General features: G+C 39.9%; 1 protein-coding gene across 2 annotated transcripts in view; it reads left to right on the top strand.

The window, feature by feature from the left end:
• Positions 1-19302, top strand: part of aopep (aminopeptidase O (putative)) — a 79307-nt gene that overhangs the window by 23452 nt on the left and 36553 nt on the right. For both annotated transcript variants that reach the window (XM_053326106.1, XM_053326105.1), the window contains 6 exons: positions 2826-3039; positions 4151-4257; positions 11131-11233; positions 11767-11874; positions 12577-12620; positions 15317-15377. In XM_053326106.1, the coding sequence (XP_053182081.1) occupies positions 2826-3039; positions 4151-4257; positions 11131-11233; positions 11767-11874; positions 12577-12620; positions 15317-15377 (637 nt within the window). The remainder of the gene's footprint in view (positions 1-2825; positions 3040-4150; positions 4258-11130; positions 11234-11766; positions 11875-12576; positions 12621-15316; positions 15378-19302) is intronic.

The raw sequence follows: 19302 nt of genomic DNA, 5'->3' as shown, positions 1-19302 counted from the left end.
TTTACAGCTTATTGTAATTCATCAATGGCAGCAATTTGTGGTTTTATTGTAGCTGTGGGAGTAGACTGTCAATTCAACAGGTGAAGTAATTGTAGCTGCTGAGTCTCTTGAGTTGGGGGTGGGACCATTGACAAGTAAAATTGACGTTCTGAGGGGCGAAATACTAGCCTGGGTAAACCCATGCTCTTTCCAGTGACATTCCACTTCGCTCAGAAAGTTAGCATGGCCACCAAGACAAAATCTTCACCTGAGATAGGGAACCAATCTCAGAATGGGGAGGCGGGCTCAAGGCGATGATGACCGCAGAGCGACTCTGTTTACATCCAGCATGGCGGCCACGGAGGTGCAGCAACCGTTCGAAGCAGCAGTAGATTGTCTGCTAAATAAATTGGAAAGCAAGTTCACTTTGAAAATTTGCGCTACATGATTTTTCTTTCATAAAAAGGATGTGTTTGCGCTGCTCCCTACAGGCTCTGAATAAGTCATCTTCTATCGTTGATATGATTGGCTGTAAGTTTGTCCAGTAGCGTACAGAAGCATTTGATTGACATTTGTTGATCCCATCTCAAATACGAGAAAATGAACGGCTCCTCGCCGGACCCTACCTCACTTGTGGTAGGGTCTAGCATTAGCCAGACTAGCGAAACACTATATTCCATAATTAATGCATTATTGCTGTATATTGACAATGCTTAATGATTAACCCTGATGTGAAACACACAGAGAGAGAGAGAGAGAGAGACAGTTGCTCTCTAATGCTCTATAATGTAGCAGCATCTTTAACTTGTTTGTCACAGTAGTAGGGTGGTGTGACCTCTTGAAATGCAGAGGGGACCTGGAGTTTGCCATAAATTATCCCACCAATGTCAGGTCAATAGTGGTTGGGGCACTTAAGATCTAGAGAGTGTGAAAGGAACTCTAGACAGTTTGGTGTTGTTATATGGTCCAGGAGAAAGAGAGACCATTCATTCTCACCTCTTTGACCCGTCCCCCATTCTTCTGTTGAAGAATAGCCTGCCTCTCACGCACAGTCAGCCCTTAGCCCCTCAGGGCACTCAGAGCCTCTTACATAAGACAGAAGTAAAGAATGCTCCAGAAAAGTTTTCAGCCCTGACCTTGGCTTTGACAGAGCACTCCTATTGGTCCTGTTGTGCCAGCGCTGTCTCATAGTTAAAAGTCACATGTCTTGTATTCCTGTGTCTGTGTAAACTGAGAATGCAGAAAATGTACAGAATGTTTCTGACAGTTCTTATGCAATATCAAGAATAATCCAGTATCAAAAAGGTGATTCATTTTCTGTCAAATAATTTTTAAATACAGTTTAGGTATGTCATTTTTTCTGAAACCGCTGTAGAATCACACTTACTGCATACCTGACTTTAACTTTTTTTTTAATTCTTAGGAAATGCTCATGATGTGCCATTTAATAACAAAAAGAAAACTTAAACCATTCTCCATGTCACTGCTGAGCTCAAGTTTAACTACAAGTATGTGAATGAAGTGTGTGTGTGGCTGTGCTGTTCCCATTTCAGCAGTTGTTGTTCTGCCAGTAAAGAACACTGAAGTAAACTTTCCAAACCCTGCATCAAACAGGAAAGCTCTTTTTAAAATCAGATATGAAAAATGGACATTAAGAGAAATTATCTTTATCATTATCTATACATAAGAGTATTTACCAGCTCACATTTGCTAGCTGTTATATTGGAATGAAGCCACTCACAACCTTACTACCTCCTCTAAATGTTTTGTTGACTCTCATAGCTTTGATAAAATGTTCTGTTGGCACACACACACACACCAACACTTCCCTCAGTATAAGCAATCTCATATCTTTGGCATAACTTAAAGCAGTTTTAAACTTTTTTTGTTTATTTTATCTGAATGTTTATAGTGTATTATATCTAAATATGGGTGTATAGATGTAACTTTTCCTACTTCTATTTTTTATATATGCACTGCTGATTCACATAATCTAGAAAGATATCAAAATTGTAAGCATATGTTTAAGATCTGTGTGAGAATTATGCAAATTATATATTGATTAACGTAACTGTCCAATAAATCAGTTGTGTCATTACAGCTATTACAGACGCTTATAATTTAAAAAATATAGGCATATATCAGACGCCCTTCCGTCTCCATGATCCAAGATCTTAAAATGGTAACGACTGGATGTATAATTATATTTTATTGTAAAATCATCACAACTTCTAAACCCTCTTTAAATTTTATATTTCCAGCTCTTCCTTGAAGTCATGTTTAGAAGAAAAGTGGATTTTACCCATTGGCGGTTGACAATTTTAGTCCCAGGAACATGATGTTCTTGGTGTACGGGGCAGTAAAGTTCGGCATGAGTGCCGCCCTTTGCTAAACATAATGTAGAAGATGAAGAGAGGGATGGGCATCTTGTAACTCTCATGCTTAGTACTTAGTATGCACACACATGTTGTCGGGTTGGCTTTCATGGCGTGTTGAGGCAAAATTTTCAGTAATCAAAGGTGTGTAATATTACCGCAGTTATTCTTTGATCTTTTTAGAGGGTGGTACAGTATTTTTTATTGCACTTTTCTTTGTCACTTTGAATAATTGTTTTTTCCTGTTAGCTCTTGTCTTCCCTCACTCTGTATTTTCTTGTCCTTCTCTCATTTACTTAACTTTGTACAATCATTTTGTTTTCTCCCGTACTGTTTTCTAATCCATGTCCCTTTTTCTTTCTCATTCCTTCACTTATTTCTCAATCCTCTCTTCCCTTAATGTAATTTATTTCTGAGTTTGTCTTTCTTTCTTTCATCACTTCTCTTTATTTCTTCCATTTGTCTTCCCAGCCCCCATATAATTTTCCTGTCCCAGAGCGTTCTGTATGCTGGGAATCCTGGTTCTGGAGAGGGTACCCTGTCTCTGTGTGGGTCCAGGCTGTGCCATGAGATTGCCCACTCCTGGTTTGGTCTGGTCATCGGAGCCAGAGACTGGACTGAGGAATGGATCAGTGAGGGCTTTGCCACCTACTTGGAGGACATTATCTGGGCCCAAGCACAGCAAGTACTGTACACTAAAATCTCTGCCTTATTATTGTACTTTAATACAGCTATTTCATGAAAGTAATTTTGGTCTTTTATAGAATGTCACTCAAAGTCGACTAACACTTCTGGATCACAGAATGAACTTTCAGATACACCACTGTTGCCAACATTTTATGCCTAGTATGTTATAGCTGTCTTGAGAAAGTCCTCTCTGACAGAAAATATCACCAGGAATGATTTAGTAGATATTTTCTGTATTTATTTAGTTCATTTCATCTTTCTGGTCATCCAGAATTACTGCTATGATCCCAATGATCCAGTCATCATTAAGGCATTAAGACAATAATCAATGTTGTCATTGGAATGCATTTTGAGGACTGATGACCAATGGAGGTATTGAAGTAAAACCATAAATCAGGCACACAATGAAACAGTTTATAAAGACACCAACCCCAGTTCTGATCCAAAAAGCACAGAAAATAAACAAAAACAGTGCCTGAAAGGTAAGGGGAGTGGACCAAACTGAACAAAAGACACTCCTGGTCCAACCACAAAATAAACAATCACACCCAAACATATTTAATGAAAGACAAAGACTAATGGGAAACACTTCGAAAAAGTACAATTTCAGCCTTTCTTTAAGAAAATTCAAAAGCACTAGATGAAACATCAAGGTGAAAAATCTGCCAGATTGGAAGTTGTGTGCATCTTTCAACACCAAACATCTTTTTAAGGACCAGTCAGGAATATCTACACAGAGAAATACATAAACAAGACAGAAGAAGAGGGTGTAACACTGGTACAAAATGTGTACTTGCCACACAACTCTGATCCAGGAGTTGCTGTGCACACAGATATAATCCTCCCACTTGCTTTCCCACACCATCTAGAGTTACACAAATGTTTTTCTTATGTCAGTGCTGTTTGATCATGTCACCTTTATGCTATGACCTTTGCTCACACTGGTGGTCATCGCTGTTTATATCACAACATGTTCCTTTTGCCTTTTCATTTAATTTACTTTTTTCTGTTTTTGCTAATAAATTTCGACTTTTCCATGTTAATGTTTTACTTTACATCTTTAACAGCGTCCTTTACATTGTCCTTATCTCTCCTTATATCTCCCCCAGCTCTCTTTACAAGAAACAGCAGAACAGTCTGACCTGAAAGCACTGCTGAGGTGGAGAAGACTCTGTGATGAGTTGCAGAATTCAGAAGAGGAACTTCAAATCCTCAGGTGTGTGTCTCTCATTGGTGGAGCCCATCTGTATTAATTATCTTACTTTGGCTGCTATTATGAAGGAAATGGCTCTCTAAGTACATGGCTCTCTAGCAACAACATTGTCTGCAAGCATACTCAAAGCAGGACATTATACTATGCACTGACATGGAGTGGACCACAAATGCTGTCTGTTGATGGTCTGTAAGTTTAAATATCAGTAGAAGTTTCTTAAACCCTGCCATGATCAACATGTACAGAAGAGGCAACATACTTCTGTAAAACTACATTACCCTGCTATCAGTGCTTCAATTTTTAAAACAAACATTTCTTATATGACGTTGCATAAGTGTCGTTTTTTTCCTCATCAGCTTTTACAGAAAAGTGTTTATAGTCTGTCCTGTCATAAGTGAGAAGCACTGTTAGTCAATCATCAATCAAAGTAAATTGGTCGTGGTGGAGTGAGTGACTGTCAAAGAATTTACGCAAGTAATACAAAGAATCCTTTTTCTTGGTGCAAGACTGTCATTCATAATTGTCACTAATTCATGGTAATTGCTCAATTTTGTACTTAACACCACCAGTTCTGCTACAAAAACTAACTAATATAAAAAAATATTATATGCCAAGTGGAGTGACTAATCCTTCATAACATTTTGAAAAAATAAATACTGAATCAAGGGTTTTGGTACATCTGTTATATAACCCACATATACATTGTGAAAATCTCAGCCATATACTTGGTAGAAAATGATCTTGAAGGAGGAGAGAAAAAATATTGACCATTTCACATTGGTCTGGGACTAATTCACAATAGATACAGTCCACCTTTTTAAAGTTAGAGTCTGCTCAGCCTTTTGTCTGCACATGCATACACGTGTGAGTGTGAGGTATGCATTCCAGGTGTGGCAGGTGTGGCAACAAAGTATATCCAGGTGTACTGTACTGTCATGTCTCCGAAAAGCTCAGCACATTGTGCACGGCCAGCATGCACAAACACACAAGCGTTCATCTGATCCTGACAATGTGGGACCCACACCCTGTTTGCTTTATCCAGGGTGGAAGCACCGTGTCATCAGGGGATTACAGGTGTAAACTCCAGCCAGGAGGCAACTGTTTCACAGTGGAACTGGTAACAATTGTATTGTACGCTTCATATCGTCATTTTCCCTTTGAATAAAAAAAAAGACCTTTTTTACTGGGTATGACACTTGTAGCATAGTGCTCTATTGACATTCACATCTGTAAGTGGCCATACAGAGCCTAACAGCAAATCAATGGTATTGATTTCATGGTACTTCTGTTTGGCACTAACTTCTAACTATGTCACTTCACAAATAATGTCCTGTCATCACACAATGGAAACACTATTGAGTTAATGGTATTTAAAATTCAAACAATTTAAGTCTCTCCTGAATAGAGAAATCTGTGTTAGAAGAAATATTCAGTGTTAGTAATATTGATTTTACTTTGTTACTGAAGGACTGTCTCCATGAGTTTAACCCTTAGATGCATAAGTGGGGTCAAAAATGACCCCGAGGGTTGTTATTCTTCAAAATCTCTGAAATTAAAAGTTTTTACACTTCCATATTCCAGGTATTCCTCATAAAACATGTTTGTGACTTGAGGCCATTTGAATTTTTTAAAATGTTTTTATACATTTAAAGAAATTGCAGTTTTTGTGTCACTACCCCACTCTTCCATAAGTGGGGTCAAAAATGACCCCAAGCATTTCCTATAGAATCATCATATATACATATCAATCATATTGGTCAACAAAGTAGACATTAGTTAGCTAACTACAAAATAATGTTAGTAGTAATGTTTGTACTCTGTTAGCTAGCTTACTACTGCTAGCTCTGTTAGCTAGTTTACTAAGCTAGTGTAATGTTAGCTGGCTTCAGTGGTGTGCACAAGGGGGGGCAAGGGGGGGTGGTCACCCCGCCTCGTGGCCCAATTGTTGAAAAACGCGTGCTAAGGTGCCCTCTTGGGAGCCAAACGCGTGCTAAGGTGCCCTCTTGGGAGCCAGAATGCGTGCTAAGGTGCCCTCTTGGGAGCCAAACGCGTGCTAAGGTGCCTTCTTGGGAGCCAAACGCGTTCTAGGGTGCCCTCTTGGGAGCCAAACGCGTGCTAAGGTGCCTTCTTGGGAGCCAAACGCATGCTAAGGTGCCTTCTTGGGAGCCAAACGCGTTCTAGGGTGCCCTCTTGGGAGCCAAACGCGTGCTAAGGTGCCTTCTTGGGAGCCAAACGCATCCTAGGGTGCCCTCTTGAGAGCCAAACGCGTGCTAAGGTGCCCTTTTGAGAGCCAAACGCGTGCTAAGGTGCCCTCTTAGGAGCCAGAACGCGTGCTAATGTGCCCTCTTGGGAGCCAGAACACGTGCTAAGGTGCCCTCTTGGGAGCCAAACGCATGCTAAGGTGCCCTCTTGGGAGCCAAACGCATGCTAAGGTGCCCTCCTGGTTGGCAAAACATGCAAAACTGTGCACTTAGGTGGCAAAAACGTGTGCAAAAGTGCCCTTTTCAGTGGCGAGAACGTGCTGTATGTGCCCTTTTTTTCTTTTTGCCCCTGCCCTTCAAAAAGTCTGTGCATGCCACTGGCTGGCTTTACTAAACTAGTGTAATGTTAGCTGGCTTAGTAAGCTAGCAAACATTACACTAGCTCAGTAAACCAGCTGATATTACAGCATTTGTTGTGTAGAGACTCACTATATTCATAATTCCTTGTAATAAAAGCTAACCTGTTAGGTAACCTATTATATTGGTGATTGGTGTGTGTGTGTGTGGGTGTGTGCGCGTGTGGGTGTGTGTGTGCATGTGTGTGTTAAAAAAAAAGTTATAAATAAACTTGTTAAATGTAAAATCAGTTTTTTGTTGACTCAAATATAATAAATATAATCACCTTTAACCAAAATGAAAGACATTTTTTAAATTCATTGCAAAAACACATTGATTCTAATTGGGGTCATTTTTGACCCCACTCATGGAAGAGTGTAGGTATCGGTCGTTCATGCATCCAAGGGTTAAAGGGTTTCAGTGCTTTCAGGGTGCTAGTGTTTGGATATGTAACTCTTTCCATATTGAAATGTTCATTGCCCCCTGTATATTTTGCCCATTATGTAGTTTCAAATTTGGGCCTCGGTTTAATTAAACATAGAGCTTGAAATATGAAGCTGTATATGAGTGAAAGGGTTAAACGTAAACGTACGTCTTGCAATCTATCAGGGTGTTCCCCTATGAGGCAGACACATGGGTGATTAGGAGGATCAGGATTAGGTTTCCCCGCACCTGACAGGGTTAAATCAACAGCACAAAACTAACATCTGAAAAATGCAAATAATACATGCACTCACACATGTGCACATACATTCATGCTCATGCACAAGGACACATACATTGCAGCTGACCGTGGTACATGAGAACACATTACTTCTGAAAAGACAAGTAATTGCTAAAGTGGCACCCAAGGAAAGCCATGTCTAAATCCTCTCAGCTCTCAAAGGAATGATAAAGCATGTTGGGGCAACACTTTTTACATTTTAGTAGAGCTGAGAGGTAATTCAACATTAATGTTTATTGACTTCCAGTGGAGTCATACCATGATGATACATGTGTAATATAATATAATGTTATTGTTTTACAAAATCTGCGGTAGCTTTCAAAATGTTTTATCGAAAAGATTTTTATTAAAAATACAGTAATTATTTGAGTCGGTGTGCAGCAGGTAAGCTCACTGAACCTGCAGAAATGTAAAAAGTGTGAACAGGCACAAATTCAATTCAACTTGACAAAGACTTGGCTTTAAATGAAGCAGTTCTTTCAAGGAAATTCTTGTCCCTTGCTACAAAATTATAATAACACTCTCCAAGTTATGTGTTATAACATTTTGTTGTCCAAATAAACATTTTTGAAGCTAAATTAAAAGTGACAAAATTAGTTACTCAATATTTTATTTTACACATGTGAGGAGTTTTATCTTTTTGTTTTTGGTCTGATGGCTGACAATTCTGTAGCCTTAGTTGCTATGGTTGTTGCTAATGTTTTCCATGTGTTGTTTGCATTTTTCATTCACATGTTGGGATCAGATTCCTGCTCAAATATGGATTTGAGAAGTTGACATTTTGAGTAATGAACAAAAAAAAAAAGTGAAATCCTACTACTATGGTTTGTTTCATGATTTGTTCATGTAGCCTCCTAAATGGCCAGAAGTCAACTGTGATGCAGCTTCTGGAAGCTAACCAGTCAGAACAGAGTGGGCTCACTGGGACAGGCCCTTTAAGAGACATGAGCTAAAACAGCTTGTTTCAGACAGGGGCTGAACTGTAAATCATGCAAAGCTACTCTAGTAGAGTCCCACAATAAAAGTCTGTAGTTGGAAATGTGCATAATAGGTCCCCTTTAAATGCTAGTTTAAATAAAAGAGACACTGGAAGGTCAAGTGTAACTAAGATCTTCGTGCATTGAAACATAATATGAGTAAACTGCCTGTCACAATGCACACAGAAATGGTGAAGGGAAAATAAGTGCAACCTCCTCACCAGTTTACACACACAAACACACACGCTCACAAAAGCTAAATGGCAGGTTGTGCTTTCCAAGTTCAGTGGGTCACAATCGACACCCCGTCATCCAGCAGGGGCCCCAGTGGCCAGTGTTTATCAGTCCATTTCAGATGAGTTATATTTAGGGCAGCCTGGGTTAGACGCCATTCTCCCTGCTGATTTACTGGGCTGCTGGGAGCACCGCTCTACCTTATCCGGTTTCCACAGTCAACCCAATGTAATTTGTCAGGATATGGCTTGCGGAGCTATAAACCTCCTGTGTATGTGTGTGTGTGTGTGCACGCGTTTGACATTAAGTTCTGTCAGTAATAGCTCCTGATTTCCTCCTGCTCTCTCTGTCTCTCTCTCTCTCTCGCTCTCAATCTCAGACACACCCAGGTGTATGCATGGCTACACACACACACACACACACACACACACACACAGACAAACACTCTCACACACACATGGCCTTCGAGTCAGATAAGAGCACCATTTATTCTGAAATACATTGAGCTATTGTGTGATTCTCCAAGGCAGTGAGCAGCGATTCCTCTTAAATCTGTAGTAAATCATCTCTGACAAAGAGACAGGGATTTACACATCCGTACATCCCTGGTCTGGACAGTGGGAAGGGTGGAGTTTCTTTGTCTAACACAGCAGTGATTGATAAACATTTTTTCTGTCCACGTTGCGCTGATGGTGTCGCTGACGCACATAACAGATACAGTTTCTCTTCTGGAAATACACGTTCTGTCATTGTTTTTGTCTCTTGCCCCAGTCCCTCTTTCTCTCTGTAAGCCCCCCCCGCCCCCCCACCACACACACACACACAATTTCCCAGGGATACTGCATGTCCTGCTGTCTTAAAAAGAGTGTATTGCATCTTATCAGCAGTAACAGACAGACATGGGCACTACGGGCAAGAAACTGGACAGAGAGTTAAAAAATTAATCAGTGATAAAAAAACAGGAACATGTTATGGCCATTATACATGAAAAACTAGTAAATGAGACATTTTTTTCAACATTTAAGACAATATATTTCTTAATGTTAGTTTTGCCTTACGAAATTGTTAATCTATATGACTCTGAGTGTTTGCAGCTGTTAATGTACAGACATTGAGCATCATTACTTAGGTGTTCTGAAATGGACATTCCTAAATTAGGATGGTTGCTGTAATTTTACATTTATATGGCATGCGCAAATGCACAAAAGTAGGAATACGCCCTCATATGCATGATGAAAGTCCTTGTAAGAGTGTCCAGTCAAATTTAGAAATTCCAGGAAGTTGATGACTTCCTCTCTCAGTCCACTGAGCAAACCAAACATTCCCGTCTATCTCCTGTCCTCAGTTTCTCCCACACCTCCTCCTCTTCTTCTTGTACTCAAACCTAATCTACTTCATCTCCCTCCTGCTCCTGCTCTTCTGCTCACCATGCCCCCACAAAGACTCAGATAGATCAAATATTTAACCAACTTGTGGCGCTCAGTTGAAACCCCACTTCCAAGATTAAACATTCAGGTTTTACATCACACATCTGTGTGAATAAGAATTTTGATCTATGTTTTTGGTCTCCCTGCTTGTCTGTGTGTGGGTCTGGCTGGCCCTGTCTTGAAGAGGTCCTGTGGAAAAGTGCTAGCCGGTGATGAAGGGTGTATTGATTGGTGAACCAGGCGCCTGGCGTATCGACTTGGCAGGACGGTGATCCTTCAAGGCCTTCCTATTGGCACACTGAGTTAATCTGCTCAGCCGAATCAATACAGGCTAACTGAAACTATCATTGTGCAGCATCCCACGTCAGCGCTCTTTTTGTTTGGCTTTTATTGGTTTTATGTGTGTTTGTTTATGTGTTTATGGAGGTTGAAAGGGATGATTTGTATCTTTGTGACAAGGAAAGCAAGCCCAGAGCATGTATCTTTTGTGCCTGTAGACAGGAGTGCTTTCTTGTGGAAGTGTAATATGTTCACTCAGTGAGTCATGGGCAGTAAAGTCAGAGCGCAGCACTGTGAGGTCTTAGAAACACTATAGCATGCTATTATAAATCTGAAGCTTGATTTTCAGCCTGTCTCAGGCAAAGTATGGCAACTTGGCAATGTGTTCACCATTGAGAGGACCAGCTGAGTAGCTAGATTTAGTGTTGCTGACATTGTATTCTTGCTCTGTAGAGATTGTAGTTTTCCTACAACTCAAATGTCTGTAGGAGTAGGATAAAATAAAAACTCTGTGCCAAGGTTCTCTAACTGTTTATTGTAGGTGTTAAAAAATCTTCCTCTGTTGCATGTTCATCTCCTTACCTGACTTACCTTGCTCTGTGTATTTTTATTTCTCTGCTCTCTTTGTCCTTTTGCAGACCCAACATGGAAAACACTGGTCAGGTCAGCGAGTCAGGCTCCTCCACGGTTAAACATGCCCTCAACCCTGACAAATCTTTTATGCAAGTCCACTACCTCAAGGTGAGATATGTGTATGGCAAAGACGAAAAAGAGATGTGGGAAAGAGGAAGGGAAGAGGAACCTAATGGACTTAAACTAGTAGAGCAAGTTAAACAAAAAAAAAAACAGATTCTATACGATCCTAATGCTCAAGAAAATTGAGCCGAATGGCTGTAACGCTGTTGCCGGTATTTAAAAATGGCGGGTTTGATTCTTGTGTGGGACGGCTAATGACTCTTCCAGTTAAGACTCTCTGACCAATCAGTGGCCGGCAGTCTGTTGATGTCACATTTAGTGTCGGCTCGCTTGGAACCTCGGCAGAGCAGGTACTGAATAAGTACCAGGTACTATCCCTAATGGAAACGCAAAAAAAATCGAGTCGAGTCGAGTAGTGCTAGAACTGTATGGTGGAAAAGCACCATTATTATGGCTCACTCTTTATTAGGTACAGCGTTTGTAATGGATATTGATGTTGCTGCAAAGTTCATCTGTTTTGTCTTTGATGGATCATGATGTTTATTTCATTGTCTTTATTTGCCTCGTCCTTTGTTTAGGGCTACTTCCTTCTCAGGTTCTTGGCCAGTCAAGTGGGAGAGCAACAATTCAGGGACTTCTTCAGGTTATTTGTGAAGAAATACCACGGACAACTCATTTTGTCTCAGGTGAGTCTGTAGTACAAGAACCTAATTTTAACTTGATTAAGTTAATGGAGAATCTCCATGTTGACTCACAGCTATTTCAGAGGTAATAAAATCTGAGCTTAGATTTAAATGTTTTATATTGCCTGTCTCTCAGGCACAGTGTTATTTCCATAAATTAATTGGAGGCTGATGTACTGTAAACTTGATTGTCACTATGTTACAGTAGTTGAAAGTGCTCCAACAGCATTTTAAAGTGTAGACCGTACATCAGCTTGGCCATATATGTTTATTCTGCTGGGGCCATAAATCTGAGTGTTCACACCTGTCTCTCTCTCTCTCTCTCTCTCTCTCTCTCTCTCTCTCTCTCTCTCTCTCTCTCTCTCTCTCTCTCTCTCTCTCTCTCTCTCTCCTCTCTCTCTCTCTCTCTCTCTCTCTCTCTCTCTCTCTCTCTCTCTCTCTCTCTCTCTCTCTCTCTCTCTCTCTCTCTCTGTGTATGTGTGCGCGCGCACGCTTGTGCATGCATGATACGTGATGTGCTCCACCTGGCTCTTGATTCTCAGTGGCAGGCAGAGTCTTCCCACTAAATAATGAATGTAACATAAACACTGTTTGACCTTGCGCTCCTGACTTAAGATCAGGTATGCCTTTCTCTTTCTTTTTTTCTTCCACCCACACCTCCCTAAATGCCTTCATTTCTCTGTTTCTCGCACTCTCTTTTGACAGGACTTCCTGCAAATGCTGCTGATTACCTTTCCCGACATGGCGAGGTATGTAGGCTAAGTGGTTATGAATAGTGCTTACAGTGTAATCATGAATAATGAATAATGTCAAGATGCATAAAACCAGTTTGGTTACGGCCAAGTAGTGATTGCCTGGTTTCTTTCTGGCTTCAAACTAAAGATATGTTATTCATAATTTTTCATTTTGAACTTGGCCTTGCAACTTTTTTTTTCAACAAATATGATTTGTTAGTGGAATTTAGTGTCAAAGACATTAAAACTGTTTTTGAGTCTGGGTGGATTTGGCCTTGATTCTTTGACAAACTTGGTACTGCTGTGGAAACATGCCCCCCAAACTCCCAACACCAATCACTTTAAAAGAGCAGTCTCATCCACACTCGTATTAATTGAAGTGTAAAAGGATAACTGCTCCTCCTGCTCTCCTCCTCTCTAATTTTCTCCTTCCCGGCGCTCGCTTAGTCATTCAGCTCTCTATTTCTCCTGATTGCCTCATTAACCTCTTCTTCTGCCTGTCTCTGTCTTCCCTCCTGTCTGTCTTTCATTCTGTCTTTAGCCCTTTCACTTCCATTTCTGTGTGCTCACAGTCTCTATTTTTCTTTTTCTTTTTTTTACCCTTCAGCAACCTTTAGTCTGCTATTAGGGTTGTCTTTTTTTCCTTTTCTGTCATGTGGAGAATGCTGCTGGACTAGAAGAGATTGATTGAATTAAACAGAGGAAGTTGGGGACAGTCAATATTTGGGTCTGATGCCTCTTTCAGTAAACAGCCAACTAAAAGAGCAAGGTTTCGTATCAGAATAGACACTTTCTGCTAAGGTTCATAGCAACTGTGGGGTGTCTGTGCATTCATACAAAACAATTGGACTACTGTTTTCTCAGTTATCGTTTATTAAGTGAATAACCTATAAAATGGAATGACATTACTGATCTCAACATGAAAAAACAAGTAGGTCTTGTCAGCTCTATTGAGACTTAAAGCCTATGTCTATATCTAGACCTGTCATTAAACAGCATTTGTCAGGTCATGTGCAGTATTAACTGTATTAACCTTTTGTTTGCCATACAAAAACTGTAATCCTATGTAATCCTACTTGATCATGTCGTGGTGATGGTGTGGCAGATGTTTAATGTCAAACTCCCCATGTCAAGAGCTGAAATTTATTTGAGGTGAAGTCACTGCTGACATTTTTAATGTTCCATTTCTGGGTAAATTAGTGCTTAATAGAGAGGCTTGCCTCTTCTGGTACACTGTAGAGTGTAAAGAATTTTTTATGAGGTTTACATTTACTGAAGGCCCACTCTTTCCCTGCCAAAGTTGCTAGCAAATATACAGTTGGAAATGACGCAATCAGGCTTAACTGGACTGTAAGTTCAGTCTGTAACAAAATTCCAGTCTCTCTTAACCTTTTTTTTTTGGCCACACTAGCAGTGGTGTGGCTCAGTGTTGGTTGGGAGATCAATCTATTTATCTGCAGGCCCAACACTTTGTTCTAGTGTAAAATATCAACACATGTATTGGATTGATTGTCATGAACTTTGGCAAAGGCATTCATAGTTCCCTGAGGATAAATGATATGCATGTTTCTTTACTCAAGTCAACTCATAGCAAATTAAGTACATTTTTACTGATGAAAGTCTGACAATGTAGAGCTGAGAGTCTGACATGTCCTAAAATGCCATTGTACAGAGAATAAACCATTTTATGTTGCTTTAGTGGTACGAATATGAGATTAGAAAAGTTATCCATCTATTTTTTCTTGTATCCTGGTCCGGATAAGCATTCCAGCATAACAGGCTATTGACGCAGTCTTACAGTGTTTATATATTTGTTGTTTATTACCATTTAAGAGTCCTGCTGGGTCTGAAACAACTTACCTAGTTTTCCCTCCTTGTCAGCAGACATTTGTTTGCGTGTCTGTGTGGGTCTGTGTACAGCACAAATGGTTGTGTTTATATTTTGTAAAACCATTGTTTAAGGATTATGATAAAAGAGAGGGAAAAAAGATACAAAGGTGTACTCACGTGAGATTCTCTGGTCTACACTTTCTGATTGGGCTTGGAAGTTCCTTCAAAAAGGTTTTTGGCAAATGTTTGAAATCACTAACTGAGCTTCAAGTAGAAGAGTGTGACATGAGTGTGCAAAATTGTAAATTACAAAAGAAGTTCTCTAATTAGCCCTGCATTACAGATTAATATACAGTAATGGAGTCAGAGTAGCTAAGGGTGGAATTTTCCTGAAGCAAAGCAGGCAGGATTGATGGTGGGGAAATATGTTGTATTTACTATTTGACTTTGTGTGTACATTGTATACTTTACTCTTTGCATACACAATGCGGACTACCTTGGAATGTTTGTCTCCGTGCACATTTGTATTTGCAAGGCAGTGCTGTCACTGTGTGTGTTCTGTGTATGGTATATGACCGTTTTGATGTGCAAACCACCCACTTGAGATCCTCCTCAGCTACACATGCCACTTATACACACTTGCTTGCTGCTCATGCATACATGTAAATCCGATTCATTGTCTGTACATGCCTCTTTGCTCATCTTTGTTTAGGAAAGTGGGTGTGCCTCTCTTCTTGTTTAAGGTGTTGGCCTAAACCTCAAGTCCACCATGACCCTAAAAATATTCTCCCATAGCCATGTTTTCATAGAGTGTCTTGGGCAATAACAGTCATTCCTATAATAATAGGAATAATACTAACACTTGTGCCATTGTGTTCCAGAAAAGGCCTCACGCTCAGTGCTATTTATGCTGACTGGCTTGATCGACCGGGAATTCCAAAGGTATGAGGAGTCTGTCTTTCTTTTTATTCTTTTTGATCTGTTCCTTGATATTTTTGAGAAAATACATTTCCATCATATTTTAATATGAATATAGACATTTAACCCTAAATAGTTTCTACATATTCACATATTACATACTGTGTATATATACGTATAGTGTGTAGTGTATATGTATATATATATTTATATATATAGATATATAGATATACACTACCTGTCAAAGGTTTTAGAACACCCCAGTTTTTCCAGTTTTTTATTGAAATTCAAGCAGTTCAAGTCCAATGAATAGCTTGAAATGGTACAAAGGTAAGTAATGAACTGCCAGAGGATAAAAAAAGGTAAGGTTACCCAAAACTGAAAATTATACAAAAACACTTAAAAATGTAGGCCTTTCCTATAGAGAAATTGTGAAGAAAGTCAAGGTGTCAGTGAGTACATTTTCCTTCACCATCAAAAAGCATTCAGAAACTGGGGGAAACTCTGAAAGGAAGAGGCAGACCCAAAGCTACAACAGAGTCAGAAGACAAGTTTCTGAGAGTCAACAGCTTGCGTGATAGGCGGCTCACAGGACAACAGCTTTAAGCACAGCTTCGTAGTGGTCGTAGTAAGCAAGTCTCAGTTTCATCTGTGAAGAGAAGACTTCAAGTTGCAGGTTTGACAGATCGAGTTGCAGCAAGAAAGCCATTGCTAAGACGTCAGAATAAGAGGAAGAGGCTTGCCTTGGCCATGAAACACCACCCACCAATGGACTACTGAAGACTGAAAGAAGGTGTTATGGACTGATGAATCAAAATTTAAAATATTCTGTTCAGGGTCGGCTACCACAGCATTCTGCAGCACCATGCAGTACCCTCTGGTATGCACCTAGTTGGTCAGGGGTTCATCCAGATAATGACCCAAAACATAAGTCCAAGCTATGCCAGAACTACCTTAGGAAAAAATACCAAGATGGTAAGCTTGAAAACATTTTAACATTTTTATCGTTAATTTCCCAAATTGTGCACACAAATTCAGTGTTGACCGTCAAGGTATGGATGGAGGTCAAAATACTATACTATACAAATACTAATATGTTGGGATCCAGCAGTGTTACACTTGGTTCCATACACTGGAGTCTAAATCACAACACATTTGGTGCTTTTGGGGGGAGTGTGTTCTAAGCATTTGCACACAGATGACAGAAGTGGTAAAACATTTGTCTCAGTACTGAACAGCTTTAAATAGTGGTTTAATGACAGTGTCATAATGAAAATGATGTCTCTTATTAGAAGTAAATAGCTTTTAGTACATAAATACTACAGCTTGATGATGTGTGACTATTAGCCAGTAGGCAATTAGAAACTGATGTTTTTCCTGATAATAGCAAGTCCTAAAACCTGACATATTTCAATCACTACTTGGTGAAAGTTCAAAAATGTTTTTGTTTTTTGTTTTTTTATCCCTTTCTGCGCAGTAGGTATGGTTTGTTCTTGAAATGGTTAATTGTGCAGTTAATTTTTACCATTATGTTAAATCAGCAGCAGCAGCTGTGTTGCCAGACTGTTGTTGTATCTTGACAAGGTGAGCTGTTCTGCTCTGCTACTGCCGTCTAATCCAGAAAGAGCCATGATCCTAGATACTAGACTACACACACACACACCGACACGCACACACACAGACAGACAGACAGACAGACAGACATTTGTCTTTATATCCTTATGAGGGCATTCATTGACATAATGCATTTCCTAGCCCTTACCGTAACCTTGAAATCACAACTAAATGCCTAAATCCAACACTTACCCTAAACTGAACCTAAACCCAATTCTAACCTTTACCTTAAAACCAAGCCCTTAACCCTGCCCCTAAACCAAGACCTTAACCCTGAAAATTGCTCTTTGAAAATATGAGGACTGGCTAAAATGTCCTCACATCACAGAAATGCCCTAACAACGCTGGTTTTCGATTGAAAATGGTTCTCTCAAAGATATAAAGACATACACATGCACGCACACACACACACACACAATCAATCCACTGTAACAGCGTCTTCTATTCTCCTATCTCCATGGTAACTGATCTTAATTACCACTGCGTGTATGTGCATTTTTGAGTGTCTGCACTTATGTTGCTGTCTGGGAATCTTCACCTTCTAGATTATGTGATGATGTAACTGGAGCCTCTCAGGGGCCTCGGAGGGTGGGAGGGACAGCATGGAGGGACTGCAACGTTCTCACACCTGATTGGGTGACAGCTACAGTAGAGTGTTCTTGCAGAGGCTTTTTGTGTTTGATGTGCTAGTCACTGGCTAATAAGATCAGCCAGATCGATTGAAACCTTTTACAAATGCAAGTGCTTGTGTATTATGTACACAAGACACAAACACATTATAAAAATCTCTCTCTCTCTCTCTCTCTCTCTCTCTCTGTCTCTCTCTCTCTCTCTCTCTCTCTCTCTCTCTCTATCTCTCTCTCTCTCTCTCTCTCTCTCTATCTCTCTCTCTCTCGCTCTCTCTCTCACTCACTCACTCACTCACTCACTCACTCACTTTCTCACTCACTCACTCACTCACTCACTCACTGCTCGACAATGTGCTCTGGCAATGCTTGAATAGGAGAAAGGCAGGAAATGGTTTGACCTAATAATAAACAATAACATTCACCAATCCCAGAGTTAGAGATGTGGCCATCTTATTTTAGACCTCAGAGTGTAGATGAGTAAGCACTTTGGGAGGAAATATTCATCCCAATTCTTTATCCTAACTCCATCACACATTTCATAATAAATGTCTGTTATCAGCGACTGATATGTGACATTATCATTTCTCAAATTGCTTTACTTAGTATATAATAGTAAGCATGTCTTTCAGACAGAAGAAGACTATTTTTAATGAAACTGGTTTTGGAATTGTTACAAGAAACATTGTGACTGTCAATAGCAGGAGCTCAAACATTCTCCTTTTAAAAATTATTGCTGACTGTGGAACCTTTATACTTTTTTGTATGTTTCTTTATAGCTATCTGTGTCAAGACAGTATTACACACTATTAACTGTGATAGATTTGGCTCAGCATTGTTTTAATTTTCAAAAAAAAGTTTATACTCAAGAAAGGTAGTAATATATAATTTATGATTTTGGTATGAGTATCAAACTGTATTGTTATTGACTGGAATTTTTTTGTGGGATTTTGAAGTTCACCTGCAGCCCTAAAGATAGTTCAAGTAAATAATTCAAGGAAAATATTCACCAAACTTTAGATTGATCTCATGGAGGTATCTGAAAAAGATTCAGCTCAAACAAAAACAAAAAAAATCACACATAAGTACACTTCAGTGAACAAGAAGGAGTTTTGTTGCTGTTTTGTTTTGTTTTTGCTCATGCGTGTTTATGAGTGAGAGGTGGAACTTTTCAACTTCTTTAGGCAATCTAATATTGATTCACAAGAGAGACACTACACAGACAGGGGTGGGGACGAAGAGAGAGTTTGAGTAGACAAAAGCCTTGCTATTCAGGGAATGGTAGCGGGGATCTAGGCAGCAAAAGAGCTATGTGTGGTATCCTGTTACACAATGCCAATTTACTGCTTCAACACTCACTACATTCTATACAGCCCACTCCAACGCCTCCCTCTCTCTTTGTACCTCTCTGTGTCTGCCTCTCTCTCTCTCTCTCTCTCTCTCTCTCTCTCTATCTCTCTCTCTCTCTCTCTCTCTCTCTCTCTCTCTCTCTCTCTCCCTCTCTCACACACACTCTCTCTCTCATTCTCCATCCTTGGCTTCTACACACACCTTCATGCTATTTCTGCAGAAGCACTTTTGTATAATACACATAGAAGTACTCAGGCATGCAGTTATAGTATTGAACTTTGAATGTGGCTATGGTAACACTAAGAGCTGAATCGCTTTGTGTGTGTGTTTCTGTGTATGCGTGGGAATGTCTGTGGAGT

This window comes from Scomber japonicus, chromosome 9, assembly GCF_027409825.1.
Source record: "Scomber japonicus isolate fScoJap1 chromosome 9, fScoJap1.pri, whole genome shotgun sequence".
Classification (NCBI taxonomy): Eukaryota; Metazoa; Chordata; class Actinopteri; order Scombriformes; family Scombridae; genus Scomber; species Scomber japonicus.
This window is presented reverse-complemented; position numbering and strand designations above follow the sequence as displayed.